This window comes from Chenopodium album, chromosome 15 (assembly GCF_948465745.1).
Source record: "Chenopodium album chromosome 15, dcCheAlbu1.1, whole genome shotgun sequence".
Taxonomy (NCBI): Eukaryota; Viridiplantae; Streptophyta; class Magnoliopsida; order Caryophyllales; family Amaranthaceae; genus Chenopodium; species Chenopodium album.
In genome coordinates this window covers 15,198,212-15,224,626 of record NC_137848.1, presented here as the reverse complement: position 1 = coordinate 15,224,626, position 26,415 = coordinate 15,198,212, and the positions used below count along the sequence as shown (strand labels likewise).

The following is a 26,415-nucleotide window of genomic DNA, read 5'->3' as shown; positions in this document are numbered from 1 at the left end:
GGTGCCAAATGTTTTGGGTGTTTTTGTCCCTCGGGAGAGTTACAGCTCGAAGATTGGTCCGGCGCGCTCTGTACCTGCAAAACACAGAGACTCCGGTTGGTAGGAGCTCCGCCTCCGACGATCAAGTTAGAATCGGTCGAAGAATACGAAAAGGTGCGAAAAAGGTAAAAGTGAGATCTTCTCGGATTCCGAGATCAGGTGTTTTCTCTAATGTGAGATAATTTAGGGTTGTTGTAATAAATGAATTGTGTCAAAACAATGGGGGAAATCTCCCTATTTATAGGGTCATTGGAATAGGTGCCCTTCATTAGGTCAGTATGACCTAATGGACTGCGCCGTTTTACGGCACTCTTGGGAATTGGGCCTTGAAGGCCGAAATTCCATCTATTATCTGAGGCTGACACATGTCATCTGGTGAGTGGCCCATGTTGGACCAGTCAAGGGTTGACACGTGTCCCTCTCTAATTAGGCCACGTGTCTAGGGTATTTTTACCCTAAACAACAGGTTCTGGTTTCGGGTAATAAAATTTTAGACCTGGAACCTGTAGGGTACCCTGTTCGTATGGGTTCCGTATAGGGCACACGAAAACGAAACCTATCATTTAAGCCCAAATATAAAAGCCCTATACCAACTTTGTATAAAAGCCGTCACCTACCATTTTTCATCTTACTCTTAAAGGTTTGATTAATGGTATAAATATAGATATTTGTAATTTTGTATTCAATATTCTAGATAATCAGTGGTGGTTGATTATATTTGTAGCATTGAAAGTTGTAAGCTTTTATTGTGAACATCCATTTTTTTTTTATAACAATTTATCAAGTAACTATTAAGCTTACAGGTTCCAGTTCTGGTTCCTATTTTTAGGAACCTTTTGCAACAGGTTTCGTTCCGAGTCTTGAGATTTTCACAGGGTACCCTGCTACGCTCACTCCTAATTACACCCTTACATTCGACAAGACAAAGCCAAAGACTCGATTTGGATCCAATAACTTTAAAAGGAACTGAATCTACGTTTGACTTATAGCAACTTAGTTTGACTTGATAACAACTATAGACAACTCTATTATAGAAAGAGTTTTCCTGGTATGTCTAGCTATAGCGTGTGCGTTAACCATCCTATCGACGAAGGAAGTACATAAAGTTAAGATGGGGCATTACGTAGTTGAATTTACATTTTACAGATTTTTCATCAAATGCCTCTGAGTTTTTTTTTTTATTCACTATATACCCATGAAAAATTTCAAATTTAGCATATACTCACGAGTTTTACAAAAATATCACCAAATGCCCTTAATGACTAACGACAATTTTACATGGCATCATATGATTGGTTGTTTATTAAATTAGTGATGAATTAATTATTAAAAAAAAAACTTAATGAAACTTAAAAAGAATAATAACAACCACTCAGCCTCCCCTTAGCTACGTACTGTCAACGCTCACCTCTCGCCGACGACCGGCCAACCCCTCACCGACGATTGACCAGCACCTCGCCGGCGACCGGGCATTTTTTACACCCTAGAAATATTCATTTCCTTTAAAATACTTGTTTTGCTCTTTTTAAAACTCAAAATAGGAAAATCTAAGATTTTATCGCCACTGTGAAAACGACTAAGGCAATTATCAAAGACACACAGCGGAAGACTATCTTTAAAACCAATCAAAATAAGTCAACTTAAAAGTCAACCAAATGAAAGTAAAGTCAAATGAAAACAACATATAACTTTGAACCATTGTAGGCCCTTATTAAAACCAAATAAAACTTAAAAACCTTTGCGTTAGTCTCACAAGCATAATAATATTATAATCAATAAAGCAATAAATTACATCATAGTCTTAAGCAAACTAAGCATGATTCGCTCTTCACTCATGCCCACCATGAATATACTTTATCACCTGAAAAGTTCTTCTCTACTTGTCCCCACTACTCGCCATCAGAAATGAGTCGTCGTAGGGCCAAAGTAAAGATAAAGCCAAACAAACATACAAACACACAATCAGCAATGTTGAGTACATAAGCGTAAATAAAACACACTAACATGCTTTCACCCTATCATCACACAACTTACCTTGTTGCACCTGTTTACAAGCATACAACAAACAACACGACCCTCAAATAAATAACTAATTTATTTATTTAACTTGATTACGCATCGAACGGGTTTCTCCTAACCTGCCCCAATAAAGAGGTACTAACACGGGAGCTAACCGTGCCAGTATAAAAGAACCACTCGTAAGTGGCGGAATTCCTACGCATAATAAAAAGGAATATATAGCGTCCTGTACTCCCCGTAGAAGTTATAGTCAAATATAAAGTCGCATAACTCCCCCTATATGTTCATACTCAAGGTATATACGTTTTAAGAGTTTTGGTACGTAATCTCTTTCACTTTACATTGATTTACATATTATTAGACTAGGTGATGACTCTCAAAACATAACACAATCAATCATTATAATTATTCAAACAATTAAACATACCAATTTAATTCTTGAATAATTAGTGACCACATAATATTTAATGTTGAACCCTCTTTAATCTACCTCTGTGCAAAGACACTTTAAACGTGTAATGCGCCAAAATTCCTATCTCTCGGTGTTAGAAACACCTTAAGTGCACCAAGGCACCAAAATATATAATTTATTCCTCGTGTACATAGACACTTAAATAGTTCTTTCCTCATGCTTATAGCGTCAATAAAAATTATATGAACCATAATAAAATTCCTTTTCAATATTCCAAACCAAATTAAACATTTAGTTTAATTAAACATACTCACTATCATGCCAATAATAAAAGTGTGGTTCATATACAACATGTCAAAGTAATTATTTCCAATCACTGATCCATCACAAATAATTCATGCTTCATAATTCAATCACCAACATCAACTAGATAACAAATTCCAACCAAGATCTATCATGATACTGTTTGGAATTAATTATTCAAAGCCTAGTATGTTCCTACATCATCAAATAAATACCAAGTATGTGAACGTACCTCAATTCTTCTTTCTAACTAGCCAAAATGCTAGAAATTACTCAACTTAAAGTCTTCTACAATACCAAGTATATAAACTCATTAATCCCTTGATTACACAAATTTTCAGTAACTTTTAAACATCTTAAAACCTTTCAAATAAGCTGAAATTTTGGTTAAAAACCTTTTAAACGCTATATTTATGTGGGTAATTAAAACCACAATGTAAAAACATAATTATAGTGTATTTATAAAAATTCCAGCATACTTTTTAAGCTTTAAACCCTTAAATTAAATCTGAAAACCCCATAATAATCAATTAAAACATTCTCTACTTATGGGTAATCAACCCCTTTTAATTAAAACACAAAAGTAGTGCTTAAAATAAAATTCCAGCAATTTATTTTAAATAAAAATTAATAAAACATCATAAAGATACAATCTTTAAGCTTTATAACCACTTACAATTAATAGGTATATAAAACCCTCAAATCAATTGCAAGTTAAAACCCTAAAAATCAACACTTTAATAATTAAAACCTTAACTTTTAATACTTTATAAAATCTGAAATTAAACAACTTATAATCTCAAATTTACAATCTTTAATCATTAAAATAAAATTATAAAATATATTAATCATGTTTAAACAATTAAAATCAATACCCAAAATATAAAGTTTAGGAATAATAATTAAAACAAGAGGAGAGAGAAGAAGCAACCACCGTTAGTGGTGGCCAGCGGTTGGTGCGTCGCCGGCGATGACGTGGCGGTGATGGATTCACAGCAAGGTGGGCATGCATGGGAACCATGCCATGCGTGAAGAAGGAGTTTCACGCATGAAACTCCAAAACAAGAGGAAAAGGAAGGAAAAAAAAAAAAAACTTACATGGGAAAATCTAATTTCTTTGAGCCTCTTTGTGTGGGAGAATTTTGGGGTTTTGGGGGATATTTACAGAGTATAGTGTAGGGTTTAAGTTTAGGTTTATTAAATAAGTGGGCTTAAGTTATGGGATATTTGACCCACAAGGGTTCAAATAAAGAATTGGGATTAGTTAAATGAAATGGGTAGATCCAATAAGAGTATGTAGGAAGTAATTCTTAACACCTACCCCCTAGTGTAGCTTCCATTACCTTCACCCCCCCCCCCTAAACGCAACGTATGGAGTCCCACTAACCGCAGTAACCCCTCATATCCCACTAACCACAGTAACTTCTTAAAAACCGCCCCTACCCCACATATATATACAATTAAAAAAAACAGCATTTTCTCTCTCTAAACCCTTCTTCTTCAAGTTTCTTACAATTTCTCTCTCATAAAATTCAAAAAATCGAAGCAATTACAACAAAAAGTTGTACAAAATTACTTCAAAATTAGTACAAATGTCAGAAATTGAAGATAAAACTACTAAATCGATACAAGATTTAACAAAAGAGTAAGTAATTTGTTGATTTTGTTGCAATTTTATGTATGAACCCTAATTATTGTTCAATTTCTTGAGATTATAGTTCGATTTTACTGAAAATTTACTAAAATGTACTATATTTGTGCGATTTTTTTATTGAACAACAAAAAATGATTCGGAGAAGAACATTTCAAAGAAGAACACTTCAGAGAAGAGTATTTCGGAGAAAAGTTCTAACGAAATGTATGAACCCTAATTTTTGTTCAATTTTTTGCGATTATACTACGATTTTACTGAAAATTACTAAAATGTACTATAATTTGTGCGATTTTTGTAGAAAAACACAAAAGGATTTAGAGAAGAACATTTTGGAAAAGAATACTTCAGAGAAGAGTTCTTCGGAGTAAAATTCTGACGAAATGTAAGTTTTCTCACTACTTAAACTATGGAAATTGCTTCAAAAGTTGTTTTAGTAACAACATTGACAATTTATTAAACAAAACAGAGACGATGATGATGTACCTATTCAGTCAAGAGTAGAAAAATTGAAAAAAAAACCGCGAAAAGACTCCAGTTGTAGATCCTGAACTTTTATAAGATATAAACAAATCAAGTGATACGAATTTAAAAATGTCTCCATTTCCAAGGTATATAATCATTTACAGTATATATATTATTTTCATTTGTTTAATATGTTATATATATAATTTTATCATGACTTTGGTTATATCATGTACGTTTGTTTAATATGTTATTTGTATTTGTTCATTTGATTATACAAATATGCCTAAATAACAAATGTACAACTATGTGGAACTTTAAGGACATTTATGAAATTGTTAATTTATATCCTAAACTTGTTGCAGATTTTAAAATTCAAATAATATTTCATTAACAATTTATAATGTACAATTAAAAGTAAAATTGATAATTCCTGACTTATATATGTTCATTTGATTATAGAAATATGTTTATATCCCTAAATAAAATATGTTCATTTTTGTGGAACTTTGTGCACATTTATACAAATATATTCATTTGATTATATAAATATATTTATATCTATAATAAAAGTAAAATTGATAATTGCAGACTTATATATATTCATTTTAATATTCAACTAATATTTCATAAACAATCTATATTGTAGCAATGTACCACATAAAGTGAAATACTTGCTGTAAATAAGAGATGGAAATTCTGAATCATTAAGTATAATGAAGGTTATAGGAAAAAAAATTAATTGGATAATATGTGTCAAAGATACACTTTAAACACCAAGTAAGTTTATATACATGAACATAATATATCTATATACAAGCATTGTGTATTTTATATAGTGTATACATCAAACTTATTAGATAATTGTTAAAATTTTAGTGAAAAAAAAAAGATCAGACTGAAAATTAAAATGTCAAAATCAAGACCAGAGACAAATCAACACATCAGGTATAACAACTTTGTAATAACTATAACAGTTCATCACTATATTTATTATAAATCACATTTAGTATAACAATCTTTCTAATTTTAGTTTTCCAACTAAGGATGCTCCTCCTAAAGATGCACCTGAAGATACACCTGAAGATACCCCTCATGCTGATGATACTACTGAGATAGAATAGACAAAGCAGGGGCCAGAAAACACTGAAGCAGAAAAAGGTATAATAAAATGTTCATACATGTTAAGCATAATGAACATTTTTGTTAATATATTTTTTGTTTCAATTATTCAATTTAACTTTTAATTATTTTAAACAGGTGATAAGGAGGCAACAAAGACAACAGACATGGAAAAGAACAAGGCTGTGTCAACAGACATTGCAACACAAAAGGGTAATATGTTAAATATGATTACTGATACATTAAATGTTCATTATCTATAATATAAATGTGACTTTGTAGATTGATAATTGTTTAAATCTATTTTGATTATTAATCATATATAATAATGTTCATTTGATGATTGATAATTATTCAAATATGTTTTAATAATTCATCATATATGATTTCATAAATGTTCATATGATCTCATAAATGTTCATTATGTATAATATAAATGTGCATTTGTAGATTGATAATTTTTCAAATCTATTTTGATTCACATAATATAAAATGATCAAATTTATGGAGCATAATGAACATCATTGATTCACATAATATTGATTTATACATTACTAAATTAATTTGATATATTTAAACAGATATTAAGAAGAGAGTAATACAAGAAGTAATCATTGAGGATGAAACAAACCTTTTGTACAATGATTCTGAACCTCATATGAGTGCAGAGTCATCACAGAAGCAACCAAAATTTAAAATGGTTGGAATAAAAATGATGAAAAAGAAAAATGCTCCTAATGCTCCTGTAGGGAATATTTCAAGCATTACGATAACCCCAAACTTGAACCCCACTGTGATCATACACTAAAGTACGGTGGCGTTCCAAAGGGAAAGACAAAGAGCAAAAAGAGTCGCCAACAAGTTTTAGGAACTTGTAAACCCAAAAGACAATCCAAAAGGACCATCAACTACTCCATAAGGTCTTGAACCAAACAGGGTCCGGGGATGAGGGTACGAATCCAATCTACAAAAGAAAGGACCCGCCCTATAAAATAGGCCTCTACTTTGTTCTGCTCGTATTCATGCGTGCTTTTCGAATAACATACAAACATTATATTAAACCTACCCTGTTTATCTATGTTGGTTGAATATTAATGCACAAACAAAACTATTATTAGCGATCACTTGAGTTAAAATCACATTAGCCTAAACCAAATTAATAATTATCTTATTAAGCGTGATTTCAAGTACAAATTCCCTTTAACAATCATAAAAGGTGTGATCAAGAAATAACAATATGAAATATAATCAAGCAACATAAGTAACAAGGCAATAAATAATAATAACGATGATAATAGCATAATAAGGCATAATAAAGCTTAAATATAATAGCAAGATCCTAGGCATGATACTAACAAGATTAATAACAAACCCTAGCATGTCACTAAACAATAAAGATCAAAGCTTTAAACCTAACATGGTACTAACATGCTAACATGATATTAGAAATAATAAGAGGCAACCTAAACATGATACTAGAAAGCATTAAATAACATCCTAACATGATACTAGGAATTAATCAATAATAAACATGCTTTCTACATTGAAAGAGAGTAATAAGATTACATACTTTGAAGCCTCGTATCTCTTTCTAATAACAAAATACACAAGTTAGTAAACTTCAATGAAAATAAATAAAGAACAACTAAAGAATCAAATTAAAATCAAATTAAATAAAGTTTAGACTAGCTTTGGACCAAACCCTCAGAAATTATCAACCTTTCACGTCTAGGGCGAAGGCAACTTCGAACTTGGCTAAGAGACTCTAAGTCTTGTGAATGCGGAATATTGTATGTAAAAAGGCTAGTTTAGAAAGAGAGAGAAAATAAGAATTAAGTAATTCTTGAGAGGGAATAGAGAGAATTAAGGAAGAATAGATGAGAGTTGATTGTTGATTGAGAAAATTGATTGAGAGAATTGATTGAGAGAATTGATGAATAAAAACAGAAGTTCGGACCCTATTTATAGGAAAATAGTTCGGAAAATCATAGAATTTGATAAGGAATAAAACTCCACTCTGTCGCCAGGAATCGACTCTGTCGCGACGCGACAATGTCTGTCGCGAGGCGACAGGGTCTGTCGCGTGGCGACAGACTTGTCGTTTGGCGACAACCTGTATTAGCGCGTTTTTCTTCACGCGGAATCCGATCTTTAATCAACTTGATCTACGGAATCCGTACAGAAGATAAAATATATTTTTAAGATAATAAAACGATATTTTATTCCAAATAAAAATCTATTAAAGATAATTAATTATTAAATCTAATAATATTAGAATTAAAAGGAACTTTCTAGAAACTTCTAGAAAACTATAATTAATCCTAATAATTTTAGGAACAATAATTAATATTGGGCCCTCCTCTAGATCATTGGGCCGTATTTAAATAATTAACCAGACCCAGTTTAGTATTTTGGCCATAACTTCCTCATTATTCATCGGAATTGGGCTTATAATATATCGTTGGAAAGGTCTTTTCGAGCCCCATCCAACTACACCATTATTGGACCCTTATCATGGACCAAAATAAACTGAAATGGACGTTTTCAAATAAATAAGGTCATTTTCAAAAACAGAGAGAAAAGAATTTAATTAAAACTAAACCGCAACATTTGACTTTCGAATCACTTTCACCTAATTCGATAATAACACAACGCGCAAGGCATTCATCACTGGGTTTGGTTTTGGGGAGACACAAATGGGTGTCTACAGCTCCTGCTGAGAAACAAGTAAAATAATCTGCTGCAAGAAAGAGTAAATGTTCAATTTAATATAATTTGATAAATATTACAACTATCTATTTATATTTATTTTAATATGTTCAATTCATTTGCATATATAAAGCTCCTGCTGCAAAAGCTACAGCTACAAAGGAAGAAACAATATAAAAAGGTAAATAAAATAAATCAAAGTTTATTCTTATTATAATAATAAATTTTTAAATTGAATAATTGAAACAAATTTAACAATACAAAAAAGAGACCTGGTAAAGGAAAAATACCCTAGAATTGTTGAAAAAGCTTAATTCAATCCTCAGGTATGTAAATGAACACTTATAAATACATACATGCTGTAGGGAATATTTCAAGCATCCCACACTTGAGCCCCACTGTGATCATACACTTAAGCATGGTGGCGTCCAAAGGGAAGGAAGCTAGAGTAAAAGAGTCGCCAACAAGTTTTAGGAACTTGTAAACCGTTCATAGGGTGAAGGTTACACCCCTTAACGATCCAGGAGATCATTAACTCCAATAGGTCTGGAACCATGACTGGAAGTTTGGGGATGAAGGTACAAATCCAACCCAAAGAGATTGAACCTGCCCTAATAATAGGCCTCTACTTTATTCTTCTTGTATTCATGTGCGCCTTATAAAAAAAACAGTCCGGAGACAATAGAGAATACTTCAAGTTTTGTACGGAATAAAACTAGAATTTGTTGCTAGGCGACAGACATCAGCGCCAAGCGACAAAACCAGCGTCAGGCAACAGATACTAGCGCCAGGCGACAGGCTTTGTCGTTTAGCACTAATTAAAAGATAAAACGTGCTTTTGTACGGAATCCTCTTCTTAATACGATTAAGCAGCAAATTCCGAGTTAAAATCAGGTTTTGTGATAAAACACTTGTTTTATTCCAAATAAAACTCTTTAAAATATAATTATTAATCCTAATCTTTTTAGAATTAAAGGGAACCTTCTAGATATTCTAGAAGATTAAAATCAATCCTAATAACTTTAGGAATAATAATTAATAGGCCTTCCTCTAGATCATTAGGCCACATATAAAAATTATTTCGGGCCTAATTTAATTTAATCCATAATTTCCTCATTATTCATCGGAATTGGGCTTATAATATATCATTGGAAAGCTCTTTTCGAGCCCAATTCAACTAAACTATTATTGGACCCTTATCATGGACCAAACTAAACTGGACTGACTATTTTTCATAAATGGAGTAAGAGGAGAAATATTTTTGAAAATAGAAAGAGAAATATTTTAATAAAAACAACCAGATCACTAGACTTTTCACACTTTCACCTCGTTCAATAATCAAATGACGTGAAAGGTATTCATCATTGGGTTTGGTTTTGGGGAGACACATTTGGGTGTCTACAGAAGCCCCTACTTTGACTGAAATTGGAGAAATGCAAGTTTCGAAAACGAAAGTCAAAGTAGCGATAGGAACGGAGAATGATTCAGAACGTTCTGCAATCCTATATCATTCTTGTAACGCCGATACTTGCAAACTAGTGTTAGTTAAATAGACAAAAGAGTTAAGAAACGCGTATCTTGCACCGTCAAGCACACGTCTCTGGAGTAACCGTTTTTTTTTGTTTGACGATCTTCCTCAAGCTAGGGGATATCTCCTGAAGACTGCTACGCTTGCAGCTGCCTTCAATTTTTGCTGTGACAATCTTCCACATCCTAGGGAACACCGTCTATCATTGCTTCTATATCTCGAGCTATTTTCTTGAATCATGGTGACAACTTCCCAATCATAGAGAATGTCGTCGAAGACCGCCTCATCACGAACCGTTCTTCTCAAATCTAGGTGACAACCTCCACATCTTAGCGAACGCTGTCGAAGACCGCCCATCTCGTGCTATCTTCTGAAATCTAAGTGACAACCTCCACAATCTTACCGAACGTGGTCGAAGACCGCCCATCTCGTGCCATCTTCTCAAATCTAGGTGACAACCTCCACAATCTTAGCGAACGTCGTCGTAGACCGCCCATCTCGTGCCATCTTCTCAAATCCATATGATAATTTCCACCATCTTAGCGAAAGCTATCAAAAACTGCTTCATCTCAAATCGTTCTTTTCTCGAATCAAATAGTAACCTCCCCAATCATAGTGAAAGCTATCGAAGGTTGTTTCATCTCGAACCATCCTTCTTAAATCCAAGCAAGAGACTCTTTTAATCTTAAAGCCTCCTATTAAAAACTTCTTCATCTTGAATTTTCAAATCTTTTTGTCTTTACTTTTAGGAGTAATCGACCTTTCTAGCTTTGGGAAGAACCTTATCTTGAGATTCTTCGATCCTGAAGTCAATCTCTATAGAAATCTCCATCCTAGGAATCTTTTGTGATTACAATCAATCACTAATCAAATTAGTTTTCAAATTCGCTTAATCAATATGCAATCGATAATTTGATCGTCATCAGGCCGATCATCAATTAAGACCGAAATCGGGCCGACTACTAATCAAAGGTGTCAAAAGTTGTTCATTCGATATGATCGTCATCAAGCCGATCTTCAATCAAGGTGCAATCGGGCCGATTACCAATCATGTCAATTTACTTATAGGGGCTAACTGGCGTACCAAGGAACCTGAAATTACTGCATGAGGTCTGCATAATCTAATATGGGGGCCATGTATCTTGTTGTCGCACCAGCACGTGCCAGTGTATACTATCGCCAATATTTTGCTCTTTCTCCATGTGACAAGCTTTAGCGCCTGACGACAACCTTGTCATCGGGCACTGCAGTCGCTGTTGCTGCTGTTCGTTGCTCGGTTTCACTCCAAACCTTCAACTTGGTCGTTTCCTTTCAACCAAATCCGCTCAAGTCTTTTGCAAATTAAAGCTCCTCATCTTTAATTTACTGATCCATATAAGAATTTCATGTGTTTATATTCGCGGTTTTTCGAAAAATTCGGGAATGTCCTTTCTCGCTTGTCCTTTGGAAGTGATAGCTTCCCATGCCTTGAAACTCTGTCAAAAACCCTATCCTTCAAGATTTTACTGAGTCCAAGTTAATTTCCGTAGAGATCTTGCATCTTGGGAAGTTCGCAATTATGACCAATTATTATTCCAAACGAGGTGCTTGGTCAAAATCCGGGTGTGCTCAATTAATCAGGCTGATCGTCAATCTAACTATGATCAGGCCGACTCTAGTTTATTTGCTAAGCCATTTGTGTCCTTTTGCTTCAAATCTTTTGTACCTGCATTTATGTTTTGGACTATAGGACTTTGCTTATATTTTCTTTTTTTATGGTTGACCTAAGGCTTAGTGTTGCTTGATTCATTGCATAATATTTAATGTGTTTTCAACACATATGACTTGTCATGGCTCGACTCAAAGTATAAACTTGACTTATTGATGACTCACTTCATGTGACTCGTGTGTGCAAAGTGTTGACTCATGACTCAATGTGTGACTCGAAAACGTAGAAAAACAAAAAATTTCGTCATTTTTGTGGAGGGTACCGACTTTCTCCTGAAAAAAGAAAGACGCAAAAAGAAGAAGTGAAGTTTTTGAAGGTGCATGTTGAATGAGCTTAGTCAAGTGTAGGCGTCGACGTTGTATCTCATAGATTTCCACGTTGTATCTCATAGTGCAAGGATTGTAACATCCTAGACTATCCTAGTTGACTCGATAGTGACAGTATTTAGGTTACTTAGGCACGGAGGCTAAGTACTTCATACTTAATGATGCAATGATGAGTGATTTTGATATGACAAGGCATGCTTCAACGTTATGCTAAGACTTTATGACAAAAGGTTCCTAAGAGGTGGATTATTTGGTCATGTATCTGTGACGTGTGTGAAAGTGATACTAAAGTTAGGCTGCAAAGGCTAATGGTATGGAAAAATATTATTTCGAGAAGAGTCAAATGATGGTGACTCTTAAGCTAGGTAAGCTAATGATGTAGGGATCAAGCCCCCAAGTCTATCTCTAAATGGATAGGGATGAGCATTAGAAATTCCTTGATACGATCATGGTGTAAGTGTGTGAATATGAATGTGAATGCATTTTTATTACGGCCGCACCCCAATGTGAGGTTGCCTACGTATCCATTAGGAATCAGACCGAACGTAGCTCTAGCCGAACCTTGCACAAGTGTGTGTATACCTCAAAGAGGTCTTTTAAGGTTTGTGACGTGGTTAGGCTAAAGGTTGAAGAAAAAAGGGATAAAGGCTCAAGACCCTAGATAAGCCCCCAAGGTGTGCAACCTTGCTTTTGAAATCTTTATATTTTTATGCTTGGATTTTCTCACTTTTGAGCTCTTTTTTTTTTTTTTTTTTTTGCTCTCTCTCTTTTTTTGCTTTATCATTTTTATTTTGATAAGTGTGGGAAATCCCAATCATGCGGTCTATCACTCACTTGGCATTCATGTTTCTCAGGCACGGTACCGAGCACTCGATAAGAGACGCAATCTGAGACGTGTTCTTATCAAAGACATGTTCATATCAATGACATTGGAACACTTGCCCTTTTGTACACTTTTATTATTTTTGCTTTTTTGAATTTTGTAAAATCTCTCAAGCTTTCGTATTTAGAACTTGCATAAGTTGCACACCATCCCATCCCATCCCACCCCATCCCAAGGTTTGGTAGATGTGGGTTGAAAAAATAAAGGTTTATCGTTAGACGAGGCTCAAAGTGGTTTATCAAGAAATGATTGCATATTTGAAAGGTGAAAGGTGATAAGATATGGCTACAAGGGGTGCTCTAATCATAAGTATACCTTGTGCTTAGTTCGACATGAATATTTTTTTTTTCCAATGTAATGAAATGATCATATGCAAGAAAAGAAATGCTTATTTTAGTAAAAGGTAAAAAGGAAAAAAAAAAAACCTACAAAATAAGATCTAAGGAAAATGAAAGGTGCCTATGCTAGACTTATTGGGGAAAGGATGAATAAAAGAAATAGAAAAAGAGGTCACGAAATCTTGTCATTGAAGCTCGCCTCTTGTCTTATGCCTTATCATCACTCGCTTTTCTTGCCAACTGGAGGTATGGGAAGCTTGTTATTATCGGTCAAGTATTGGATGGCCTCTTTTACCTTCCAACAACTCTCAGTAGTATGACCCCTACCTTGATGGTACTTGCAATGTGCATCTTGGTTCCAACTAGGCAATCTCTTCTCAGGTGCGGGATCTTGAATAGGTCCAATGGGAGTAATGAGTCCCTTGGCGTGGAGTCGATCGAAGGCAGTATCATAGCTCATCCCAATAGGAGTGAAATCTTTCCTTAGTTGGTTTTTAGACCCTTGATTTTCCATGGCTAAGACTTCATTGAGATCAAAGGTACTAACATTTTTATTAGAGTGGGCGTTTTCGGAAGAAGAAGGATTGTCGTTCTTCTTTCCTTTCCAGCCACTGTTGTTGCTATTGTTAGTAGCTTTTTTCTTTGCAAGGTCATCTTCGATTTCAATACCTATGTCATAGACGGCTTTGAAAGTATTCAAGTTGTGTTGATATTTCAAATGCTTCGAATACTTGTCTTGAAGTTTCTAGATGAACATCCTTACAGACTCCTTTTCAGTAGGGACCTCGACCATATTAGCGAAAGTTTCCCTCCACTTGTTAAAGAAAGAAGTGAACCCTTTGTTTTCCTTTTGCTTTAACATCTCAAGTTGTCTATGGTCTGTTTCAACTTGAATGTTGCACTTATATCTATCAATGAAAGCGTTTATTATTAGATCCCAAGTAGAGGTTTTTTCTTTGTCAAGGGAAAAGAACCATTGTCGACAAACGGTTTCAAGAGATAAAGAAAACAAAGAAGGAAAGACTTTCCTACCAATCCCTTTAATATTCATTATGGTTTCAAAAGCCCTTAAGTGAAAATAAGGATTGTCTGTTGGCTTGAACTTAAAGATGTCATTGGCATTGAACTTTTGTAGAAGAAGCTCCTTGTTCACCGAGACCCCTTGTGAACTAATGCCCTGGAATCAATAGTCATTGGATATTTTATTCAAGCTTTCTTGCATGAGCTCCATTTTTTGTTGCCTCACAGGGTCATTAACTTGAAGAGCTATACTCTTCATCAATTCAGTTAGGTTGGCCACATCCTTCTTGAGTTCATTAACTTCTTCTTGAGACGCCATTATCTTTTGGGCTTTTCTTTTCCGACTTATGGGTTTGTCAAAAAGTAGTATTTGAACAAAGGTGTTGTCCTTGATTAATCTCCCTTCTCTCCTTGACCAAGTGCTGTGAAAAGGGAAGTTATGGATACTTTTTGTTAATAATTTGACTCAAACTTTATTCAACATGCAGTAGATGGAAAGAGGTAAGAAGAATGAAGGTTGTGATATGGAGAAAGCATGTAGAGAATGGAAAGACGATGTAGATGGAGAGGTATGAAAGAATTAAGAATAGAATGTACCCCCAACTCAAATGACGGAAAGACCGACTCATGCATGAACCTAAGACAAGGTCATGGTGATATATTCACAAAGTGTGTGCTAAGACTAGTGAGTGTAGGTGACATGTTTGACTCGTGTCATGACCATGTGATTAGACTATGTGAATAGAATTAATTAAGGACTAAACATAATTATTGTCATTGATAAACTGATTAAACCGATTAAGCAAACTGATTATTTAGACTCGTCGTGAGTACTCGAGCAAAAATATGGACTGTCGCCGGAGCAACATGACTGTCGCCAAACGCTAAGGACCAGCGCCAGACGACAACATTGTCGCCTGGCACTAATCACTAGCGCGTGGCGCTACAATCCAAACCTCTACGCCATTGCTGGAACATTGGTCTGGTTCCAGTATTTTTACTTCAAAGGGACAAGCCTAAAGTCGTACTAAGTCAAGTTTGATCAATTTATTTAGATTTTAATCATTTATTAATTAATTAGTTAATTTAGCAAAGTCCTTTAGTCGTTAATTAACTCATTTAAACTCATTCACAAGTCAAACAAACGGTTAGTGTAAACACATATAGGTTATGCACAAACAAATAATGCACAAGTAGTCAAGTAGTCACAACATGATGCAATGAGTTTGCAACCTAACCATGGCTCTATTTCTCTAAAGTTCGGGATATGGGTTAGTCAAAGAGGTTCCATGGTTATGAGTCCGGATGCACCGCACAGAACCCTTACCTTTGGAAAGGTTGGCGCGAGTGGATGGGACCCCGCGAGTTAAACTCGCTTCCATGGTTTGGTGAATTCACAAACTCGGATGTACCCATCGTTGCTAGGAGCGTTCGATTGGGTAGATGGAGCGTGAATTCCCAGAGGGTTATGGCCATATGTAGAACACATATGGGTTTCAGAAAAAAGGGAAAAACTCAATCAGGAAGTAAAACCAAGCAAACAGTACTAGAAAACTAGTCGAAACAACAAGGTAGATTTCTGGCTTGGTATTGGTAGAATTCGATGCGAGAAAATAGCGTCTGTCGCCAGACGATGCCTCCATCGCCAGATGACAAGTACTGTCGCCAGGCGACAGAGCCATCGCTCGGCGCTGACTCTGTTTTCTCAGCGCTAATTCCTACATGCCTCGGCAGCTTTCTATTCTTGAATTTTCCAGTTTTTTTCGTAGCGTTATTTCGACTTTAGTTGTCAAAGATATTTCCCTAATTTCCTACGTGTAAAAATCCTATGTTTTGACGCATTTCGGATGGTCTTTCCAATGCGGACCTTTTTATGCATATGCCAATAATGTTAATCAAAACTACACACATGAAATATTTAGAACTTTCCGAGTCTCATCCACTCATTCTAAATTATTGCCAAAATAAATTTTAGGAATTAAAATAGAAATCCTCCCCAGTGGAGTCGCCTAAAAACTGTAGGGAATATTTCAAGCATCCCACACTTGAGCCCCATTGTGATCATACACTTAAGCATGGTGGCGTTCAAAGGGAAGGAAGCTAGAGTAAAAGAGTCGCCAACAAGTTTTAGGAACTTGTAAACCGTTCACAGGGTGAAGGTTACACTTCTTGATGATCCAGGAGATCGTTAACTCCAATAGGTCTGGAACCATGACTGGAAGTTCGGGGATGAAGGTACAAGTCCAACCTAAAAGAGATTGAACCTGCCCTAATAATAGGCCTCTACTTTATTCTTCTCGTATTCATGTGCGCTTTCTGACAAACATACAATCAATAGATTAACCCTAAACCTGTTTAATCTATGTTGGTTTAATTTCAATGCACAACAAAACTATTATTGGCGATCACTTGAATTATAATCATATTAACCTAAACAAGATTATTAATTATCTTATTAAGCGTGATTACAAGTACAAATTCCCTTTCAATCTGCATAAAAGGCGTGATGAAGCAATAACAATAAAAATATGACAAGCAACAGAATAATCATCATCATAATCAAAGCTTAATAATAATAGCAAGATCCTAGGCATGATACTAACAAGATTATTAACAAACCCTAGCATATCACTAAACATAAAGATCAGTTAGCCCTAACATGACACTAACATGATAGAAGGAAAGAATAAGAATCATCCCATAGAAACATACATGATATTAGAAATCGTAATTATTACCCTAAACATGATACTAGGAACCATAAAGACATCCTAACATGATACTAGGAATCAAAATAATCAAAGCATGATTTCTATATAAAAAGATCAATAAAACAATTAAAGTACTTACTTCGATGCCTCGTACCTCTTTCTAATAACAAAATACACACGTAAGTAACTTCAAGGAAAATAATAAATCAAACAATTAATTTAAATAATTGAAATAGAGATTTGGGACCAAACCCTCAGAAATATTCAACCTTTCACGTCTAGGGCGAAGGCAACTTCAAACTTGGCTAAGTTTGTCTAGAACTTGTGAATGCGGAATTTTGTGAGAGGGAAGGTTTAGAAAAAGAATAGAGAGAGAAATCTTCTAGCTTTTAGAGAGAACAGAGAGAGATGATTGTGAATAATTATTGTGAATTGATGAATGAAAACGAAGGAAATACGACCCCTATTTATAAAAAAAAACAGTCCGGAGACGATAGAGAATACTTCAAGTTCTATACGGAATAAAACTGGAATATGTCGCTAGGCGACAGACATCAGCGCCAGGCGACAGATGTTAGCGCCAGGCGACAGGCTTTGTCGTTTGGCGCTAATTAAAAGATAAAACGCGCTTTTGTACGGAATCCTCTTCTTAATATGATTAAGCAGCAAATTCCGTGTTAAAATCAGGTTTTGTGATAAAAACACTTATTTTATTCCAAATAAAACTCTTTAAAATATAATTATTAATCCTAATCTCATTAGAATTAAAAGGAACCTTCTAGATATTCTAGAAGATTAAAATCAATCCTAATAAATTTAGGAATAATAATTAATAGGCCATCCTCTAGATCATTGGGCCACATATAAAAATCATTTCGGGCCTAATTTAATTTAATCCATAATTTCCTCATTATTCATCGGAATTAGGCTTATAATATATCATTGGAAAACTCTTTTCGAGCCCAATTCAACTAAACTATTATTGGACCTTTATCATGGACCAAACTAAACTGGACTGAATATTTTTCATAAATGGAGTAAGAGGAGAAATATTTTTGAAAACAAAAAGAGAAATATTTTAATAAAAACAACCACATCACTAGACTTTTCACACTTTCACCTCGTTCGGTAATCAAATGACGTGAAAGGTATTCATCACTGGGTTTGGTTTTGGGGAGACACATGCTCATTTCTGGAATATGAAATATATTGTTTAAAATCTAATTATTTATTTATATTCTAGATTTTCATGAATTATTTCATTGATGTGGTGAATGAAATTGGTCTTTTCTTGTCAAAACTATCAAGCAAATTGATGAAAGCAAAGGAAATATTCCCCGAAAATGAGTTGGTAAAAAAAGTTGATGAGGTTCTGGGGAAAATGGCAAGAGAACCATCAATCCTAAGCCAAGATGATGAGATCTATGGATCGGATGATTTCTTGAATGCCATTACAGAAGTTGAAAAGGATTTCCTTATAGAAATTGCAAATGAAAGAAAGAAAAAAGAAAAACAAAAACTAGAGGAGTACATAAAATCGAAAAAGCATTTAACTTAGGATTAACTCCTCCATTTCCACAAATTGGTAAGAGTAAATTCAAAATGTTTAAATGTTATACTCAATATATCTTATGATATTTTTCACTGACAAATTTTTATTAAAAACAAAAGCGGATCCGAGTCATTCAACATCTACAGAAATGGGTGTTATTCATCAAGCCCAAGCCTCTGCTTTCTGTAGCAGTTAAAAAGGCTACAGAAAAATCTTCTCCTATAAGTATGTTCATAATTATTATTAATAATAGTATATTCATAATTATTATTAATAATGTACATATCTATATATCATAATGTTCATTTTGATAACTGCAGGATTAACAGATCCAAAGAGTGCTGATAAGCAAGGCTCTACTTCTGTAGCAGTTGAAGAGGCTACTGAAAAAACTTCTTCTACAGGTAAAATATAAGAAAAAGAAAATAATATGGTCATATTTATTGTTTATATATTCATATTCATATTTATATTTGATAATGTTCATTTTAGTAACTGCAGGATTAACAAATCCAAAGAGTACTGATGAGCAAGGAACACATACTGAAAAAGAAGTTGAAATTGAGCCTATTAGAGAAAAAAAAAATGGAGAAGACATTTATGATATTAGAACCCCAGCAGTTAGTGATGTTATGAAGAACAAGGAGAGTGAACAGGGGTAAAAAAAACTTGAAGATGATCTATGTATTAGTAGTAATAATGTAGTTTATAATTTTGAATGTGAACAATTAAGGTTTATGTAACTCTGTAGAATCTTTTGTTAAATCAAGAACAATTAAGGTTTATGTAATTTATGAATTTTAATGTGAACATGTTATCGTAATATTAATTAGTTTTTCTGTAATACTAAATTTAAATGAATTGTTTTAATTATTTGGTTGCTAATAGATAAAAATAACATTATGTTACTAACTTGATTTGATTTTTCAGAATACAAAAGAACAAGAAGACACATATATCTTTCTCAGAGACTGACCAAAGGTAAATATGTTTTATATCTTCCTCATTGAATAAATGAACATTTGTGGGAACCAATATGTTCATTTATAAATTACATTTTATTCAGGGAAGATAGTATGAAAAGAGTTTAGGAGAATAAAACAAAAGAAAAAAAAATACCAGAGAAGAGCAAACAATTTGCAAAGAAGATAGATGAGAGGTATAAAATGACAATCCTTTATTTTATAATTGTATCAAATGTTCATTTGCATATGCATAATGATCATATTTAATTCATTATATGTTCAGTTCATCAAAAGAGGCCCCACTGTCCATTTTTTCTAATTGTATTAAATGTTCATTTGCATATACATAATGATCATATTCAATTCATTATATGTTTAGATCATCAAAGAGGCCACAACGTCAATCCCAAACTCTTCCTCTTGCTTTTAGATCTCCATACAAGGTCAAATACAAAGATCTTTTTAAAGATAAGAAACAATGAATCAACTTGTATGTGACTATGCTTATAGTGGAGAAGATGAAGGTAATTTGTTCATATTCAAATGAATTAATCTTTTATAAGTTTCTTGAGAAATTAATCATTTATACATTGCTTAATTAATGTTCATTTGTAACGCACTTTTATATCATGATGGACTCACTTGGAGATGATGTACAAGTTATGAATTGTGTCATAGATTCATGGGCAACAATCCTAAATCATAAGAACACAAAAAACAAGATATATTTCTCAACAATGCCACATGTAAGTTAACATCACTTATTTTTTATTTCTATTACTCAACAAAGGATTTATTAATTAATGTTCACATGTACAAGAAATGCAGCAAATTATGTGTACAAATAGAGTCTACAAGGAAGGGTCAACTATGGAAAAAAGATTTAAAGAATTCATAGAAAGAATAGACAATGAGTTACAGCTGTACAAAATCAAGAGCATTGTTGGATACAAACAGGTAACATCAATACATTTATTATTATTTGTTCAATTATAATGAATTAAATGTTCACTAACAATTTATTATTTGTTGAGATATTTTTTCCAGTAACTACTGCCAATCATTTTTTTGTCTTGTGCATCAATCATATGAGGGATACAATCCATATCATCGACAATAGAAAGCTACCACAACATGTGTCAGTACCTTAAAAGTATCTCGACCAACCAAAAATGATTGTAAGTTAAAATTTTATAACAATTTGATAATTGACTAATTGTTTATTATATATAATTTAAATGTTCATTTTTTGGTTGATAAATGTTAAAATCTATTTTGACAAAATGTTTAATATAAATGTTCATTTGCTGATTGATAAATATTTATCTGTTGATTGATAAATGTTCAAATCAGTTAAAAGGATTGGCTGCATACATGAAACACATTGGGTATGAAGATGCAAGTTCTATTGAAGATTATGACGTTGTATTAGAGAAAATGAAATGGCGTAGCAATGCAGACTACACAAACTGTGGAGTCTACATAATGAAGCATATGGAAACTTTCACAGTCGATCCTAATGAAAAATGGATTTGTGACTTGAAAGCAAACAATTTAAGTATATCAAATGTTCAATTACCTAAGACATAATGTTCATTTATATACATAGAATTGTACTTAATTTATAATTTATTCTCATTTACAGCTGGACCAAATAAGGAAACTGAGGATGCAATACACAGCTGAACTGATGCTTTTGGAAGAAAACACTAAGTCTAAGATTAACAGAAAATAAGCAAGAAAGTTGGCAAAATCGTGGTATAAAATGTTCATTTATAAATAGCAGTATAGTCATATTTCATATATAAACTGGTAGTTATTATTTTACAAAGTTTTGTATTTGGATATTTTATTTTTATTCAATTTTATGTATAAACAATATTACATATAAAATGTTCATTTATAAATAGCAATATAGTCATATTTCATATATAGCTGGTAGTTATTATTTTACATATAAAATGTTCATTTATAAATAGCAATATAGTCAAATTTCATATATTGCATTTTATGGTCATATAAGTGATCATATTTTAATTTATGTTTAAATATGAACATTTATTTTGAATCAATTTTATGTATACACAATATTACATATATATTAAAAAAATTTGCAAGTGCAGATAATATTCTTTCAAAAATGATCATTTATCATTTCAAAAATGAACATACAACAAGTACTTGTATGTTCATATTTAAACATAAATTAAAATATGATCACTTATATGACCATAAAATGTACAGATTCCAAATAATAATACTATGCTAAATGATCAAATGTAAACACGTAATGTACATATATAAATCATAAAATGCTCATAATTTCAGTATATATATTAAAAAAGGATTTTATTATACATAGCCCTTAGGGTTATGCATAAAAAATAGAGAGTTCATATCATAAATGTAAATTTAAGTTTTCAATGGAATCTATGGCATGTTTAATAGCACCAAGTCATTAACTACATATCAACATTATTTAATACTAGATAAAAATGTTCTTTAACTAAGCAATAAATATGATGAGTTGTTAACCAAAATAATTCATTTGACTTCACTACAATTTAACCACTGTAAATCAAAACCCACGTTGAATATTTTCAATTAACTCCAAAATAGCAAAAAAAAAATTGAAGTACTTTGTTATTGCTCCACTACTCCTATTTTAATTTTTTTTCAACCACTGGTCAAAATTGTGAATATATATTAGGATTCAAATATACTCAGTAAACAATGTGCAAATATGGAATTTAGCTTTGAGTATTATCAAGTATTACCTAAAACTTTAAAGTGAATACAGGATTAATCCTTAAATCACGAGCTGTCTCTTTTAGTTTTCTTTGGGAAGCAAATGGAGCACCCTCTTCCATTCCATTGAAGCCATATATATTCTCTTTGTGAGGACAAGTAGGCTTAGTGTGGCCGGGTTGTTTACATATGGAACAAGATTTAGTCTTCTTCCCCAACTCTTTTCCACCTTTCTCACGTCGTTTTTTTGGACGCCCTTTTATCTTAGATTTAGGGGGCAAATACACATTGGTTTCATGTGTAAGTTCATCATCCATTACATCAGATTCTTCTTCTGTCAAAATTTCATCTTCTCCTCCATCAACACCACAAGTACCACCTTCAACAACGTTACTAGAATTCAAGACCCCTCCTTTACCAACAGTAGTAGTTTGCAAGGCATTACGACACCATCGTAAATGTAAGTGAAATGAGGGTATCTTGAAACAGTCTTTATGGAAGAAGACTCGAAGAATATGACAACAAAGAATACCCCAAAATTCAAAATTCTTGCATCTACAAGTTGTTGTTACTCCATCCCAAAAAACATTATGATTTTTTGAAGTTTCCCCTTCAAAATATCGCACTATAAATGTATTACCTTGATCATGTATGATTGAATATTGACTCGCTCTAAAAAATTCATCTTGAAACTATTTAAAAGCAAATGGTGTAAGAACTCCAAAAGCTTGTACTTCTAATGGCGATTTTGATTTCACAGAAATTGGTCTAATATTGGTAGTCAAATTATTATACAATCGTCCTTGGGAAATTTCTAGAACAGCAATATCAACCTGTAAATATTAATTACAAGTAGCCATATAAATTATGTTGTTGTGCCATATAAAAAGCTATGTATAGTATAAAGTCAACCAAGTACAAATTTAGGCTATTTATGAAATAAACCCAATGCAAAGAGTAATACATAAGCCTAATACTTCCAACTGTAAAGCAATCAACATAAATATCGAACAACATTCAATTAGACAAAAAAAAGTTAGAAGGATGTTCATGTATGACATACCTGTTTCACAAAATATGTTAAGCTCACATTAGAGGAAACAAACTTCTTAATAAATGCATTAATAGACTCTGATATACCCGTGGTAATCATCCCTCCAAAAAAATGATCACGGAGATAAGTCGGCGCCTAAAAAAGTTTGACATTGTATAAGCCTTGAATATGATTATTCTCTTGCAAGTTGTACTTATGAATCATAATATTCCACTTACATTCAAACTCTTCTGGTATAGTGGTCCTATATATGCTGTAAAAATCAGCACACCAATCTTGATAGGCCGTACGGAGAAGTGATGCAAACCAACAACTAAATTTTGAGGTAATATGCCATATACAAAAGTTATGCTTCGTAGTGGCAAAATAGATGCAATTGCTTCCGACATCCAAGGGTCTTGATCAGTTATAATCGTCTTTGGTGGCATTTTCATTATGGTAACAAAAGTCTGTTTTATTCCAAATAATAGAGAAAATTTCTAGTTAGCTAAGTAAAATAATCTTACAAATAGATAAACTTAAATTTTTAGTAGTCTTACCTTCATCAACCACTTGAAAGTAGATGTTTTTTCATCGCGAAGAAGAGCACAACCGAATAAGATAGTCTTTTCATGATTATCGACACCAACAAAAATTGCACAAGGCATGTCATACGCATTCACTTTGTATGTGGTATCAAACACAATCACATCACCATAATTTTGATAAAGTTTAAAGCTTTGACCTTAACACCAAAACAAATATTCAAGCCTTCTACTATCATCCACTGTGTATGCATATCGAAACAATTCATTCTATTGTCTTGAAGATTAAATATACTCTAAAAGGCTCTTAATATCATCATCTCCAAGCACTCTCTTAACCCTAACAAAAAGATTACGAACATCTCTTTCAATAAATGATAGCTCACCATGCCTAATATTTTTTTCAAGCTCCATAACTCGAATGATTTGTCTTGCCGAAAATCCAGCTTCTTCATAGAGTAAATTTTTTTTTTCATCCTCTTGACTAATGAAATGATTAACTTCTAGAAGATGCATTTCATCATATGACAATAGCTCGTGATTATGCTCTTTCACAAACTTTGTGACATGCCATTCTTCGGGAAATATATCAAAACACCTTTTCAGTACTATACGCATATGTGCCTTGCAATCACATCTACAAGACTCCTTTTGTCTTTGAGGTTTCGACATATCAACCACTTTCAAAGGTTTTTTCCCGCCACAATGACAATAAAAGTCACGTCTCACAGCCCTTCCATGTTTAGTGTCCGAGCAATCTTTGCGAACAACATACCCATGTCGTTTTGCATAGTTGTTATAGTACAGATAAGCCTCTGCTTGACTCTCAAAAGTTTGGCCAATAAAAGGTTCATTTTCATCCTCCTCAGTAGCAGGATCATTCAAGTCAAAGTGTAACATTTGCACTAACTGTACACAAAATTTTATATTCAGCAAACCACTACTACTAGTATCAACAAATAAATAAAGAAAGACATCTACATATGTCTAATGTAGGCAAAGGAGAAACCAAATGGGTTCAAAATAAATTGAAAAAATATTAGACAATTATACTATCATGAAATTTTCTCAATTTAATTCAAAAATATCAATTATGATGGTTAATTTCTTATTGAAACTCAGATATTTATCCAATGTAAGACAAGAAGACTTACCAACTTCAATGTTCAACCTCTTGCTCAATTGTTTTTTCTTCACAGGTAATTGATAGAAAGCTAGCTATTGTTTGATGGGCATGGATAATTGAACGAGATTGTGTCTCCAATATAATAAATTTCTACTTTTATATTTCCATGGAAGGTAATTGAAGGAAGATGAAAAAGCAGAGCAAATTTTAGGCAGCAAAAATGTAAAGATAAAATAGAATAGCGCCATTAGCATTGGTAACTGATGGGAAAGGATGCAACTGTTAATTAATTGCAAGGGTAATAATTGCCTTGTACTGCTTACTTATGTTTTTAATAGCATTCATTTTTATATTGAAAATATAAAAGAATCTAGACAGTATTATTTCTTATATGTAGCCCTAAGGGCTACATATAACATTTGCCACTAAAAAATTACAAGTGTTGATAATACTAATGAGCTCTCTTATTTGCCACTATTAGCCAATATCTTAGCTACATTAGTATCAAAAAAAGCTAAAAATCTATCATACTTGGTAGAAAATTGTCCAGAACCAACATGATCATTTCTTGTAACATTTGAAGCACTTTTATTATTATCCCTTGAAGCACTAGCACCAGCTTGAACATTCTTTTGAATGGAAGGAAGAACAGTAGAACGTATTGCAACTCTTGGAGCCCTAACAGCAACATTATCATTCACAAAACCAAAATGGACCCTTTTTGGAACATTTGTATATATATGTGCACTAGCACTGGCTTGAACATTCTTTTGAATAGAAGGAAGAACAATAGAGCGTATTGGAACTCTTGGAGCACTAGCAGCAACATTATCATTCAAAGAACCAAAAAGAACACTTTTCTGAACATTTGTAGATATATGTGAATCCTTTTCCTACATAAGAAAATTAATCATTATGAGACATTAAATTTTCAATTTATAAAACAATAATAAACAAATAAGATGATATAAATAGTAGAAATATCTGGATCAACAGATATATTGGATTGAAGAGAGCTTTCACCAGTAGCCTTTAAAATAACAAATTTAAAAAATGTTAATAATGTACATATAAAATGGAAAGTACAAAATTCAACTATTAAACAATTTTTAGATATCTGATTAACCTCATTAAGAACACTTTGATCAGATTCCTTTGAGCTAGAAGGCATATCTTCCACAACTAAATTCCTACCAACATACAATTTATTAT

General features: G+C 33.0%; 2 protein-coding genes across 2 annotated transcripts; both read right to left on the bottom strand.

Moving 5' to 3' along the window:
• Nucleotides 1-22,528: 22,528 nt before the first annotated feature.
• Nucleotides 22,529-24,200, bottom strand: LOC145580888 (protein FAR1-RELATED SEQUENCE 11-like). Its single transcript, XM_081637972.1, has 5 exons — nt 24,093-24,200; nt 23,772-24,002; nt 23,563-23,688; nt 23,234-23,332; nt 22,529-22,978 (listed from the first exon to the last, which is right to left on the bottom strand). The coding sequence occupies exons 1-5, from the start codon at nt 24,198-24,200 to the stop codon at nt 22,529-22,531; spliced, it is 1,014 nt and encodes a 337-aa protein (XP_081494098.1).
• A 162-nt stretch (nt 24,201-24,362) lies between these two features.
• LOC145580887 (protein FAR1-RELATED SEQUENCE 11-like) lies at nt 24,363-25,548 on the bottom strand. The gene is made up of 2 exons (XM_081637971.1): nt 25,513-25,548; nt 24,363-24,986 (listed from the first exon to the last, which is right to left on the bottom strand). Exons 1-2 carry the CDS (start codon nt 25,546-25,548, stop codon nt 24,363-24,365), a joined length of 660 nt encoding a protein of 219 aa, XP_081494097.1.
• Between the last annotated feature and the right edge of the window lie 867 nt (nt 25,549-26,415).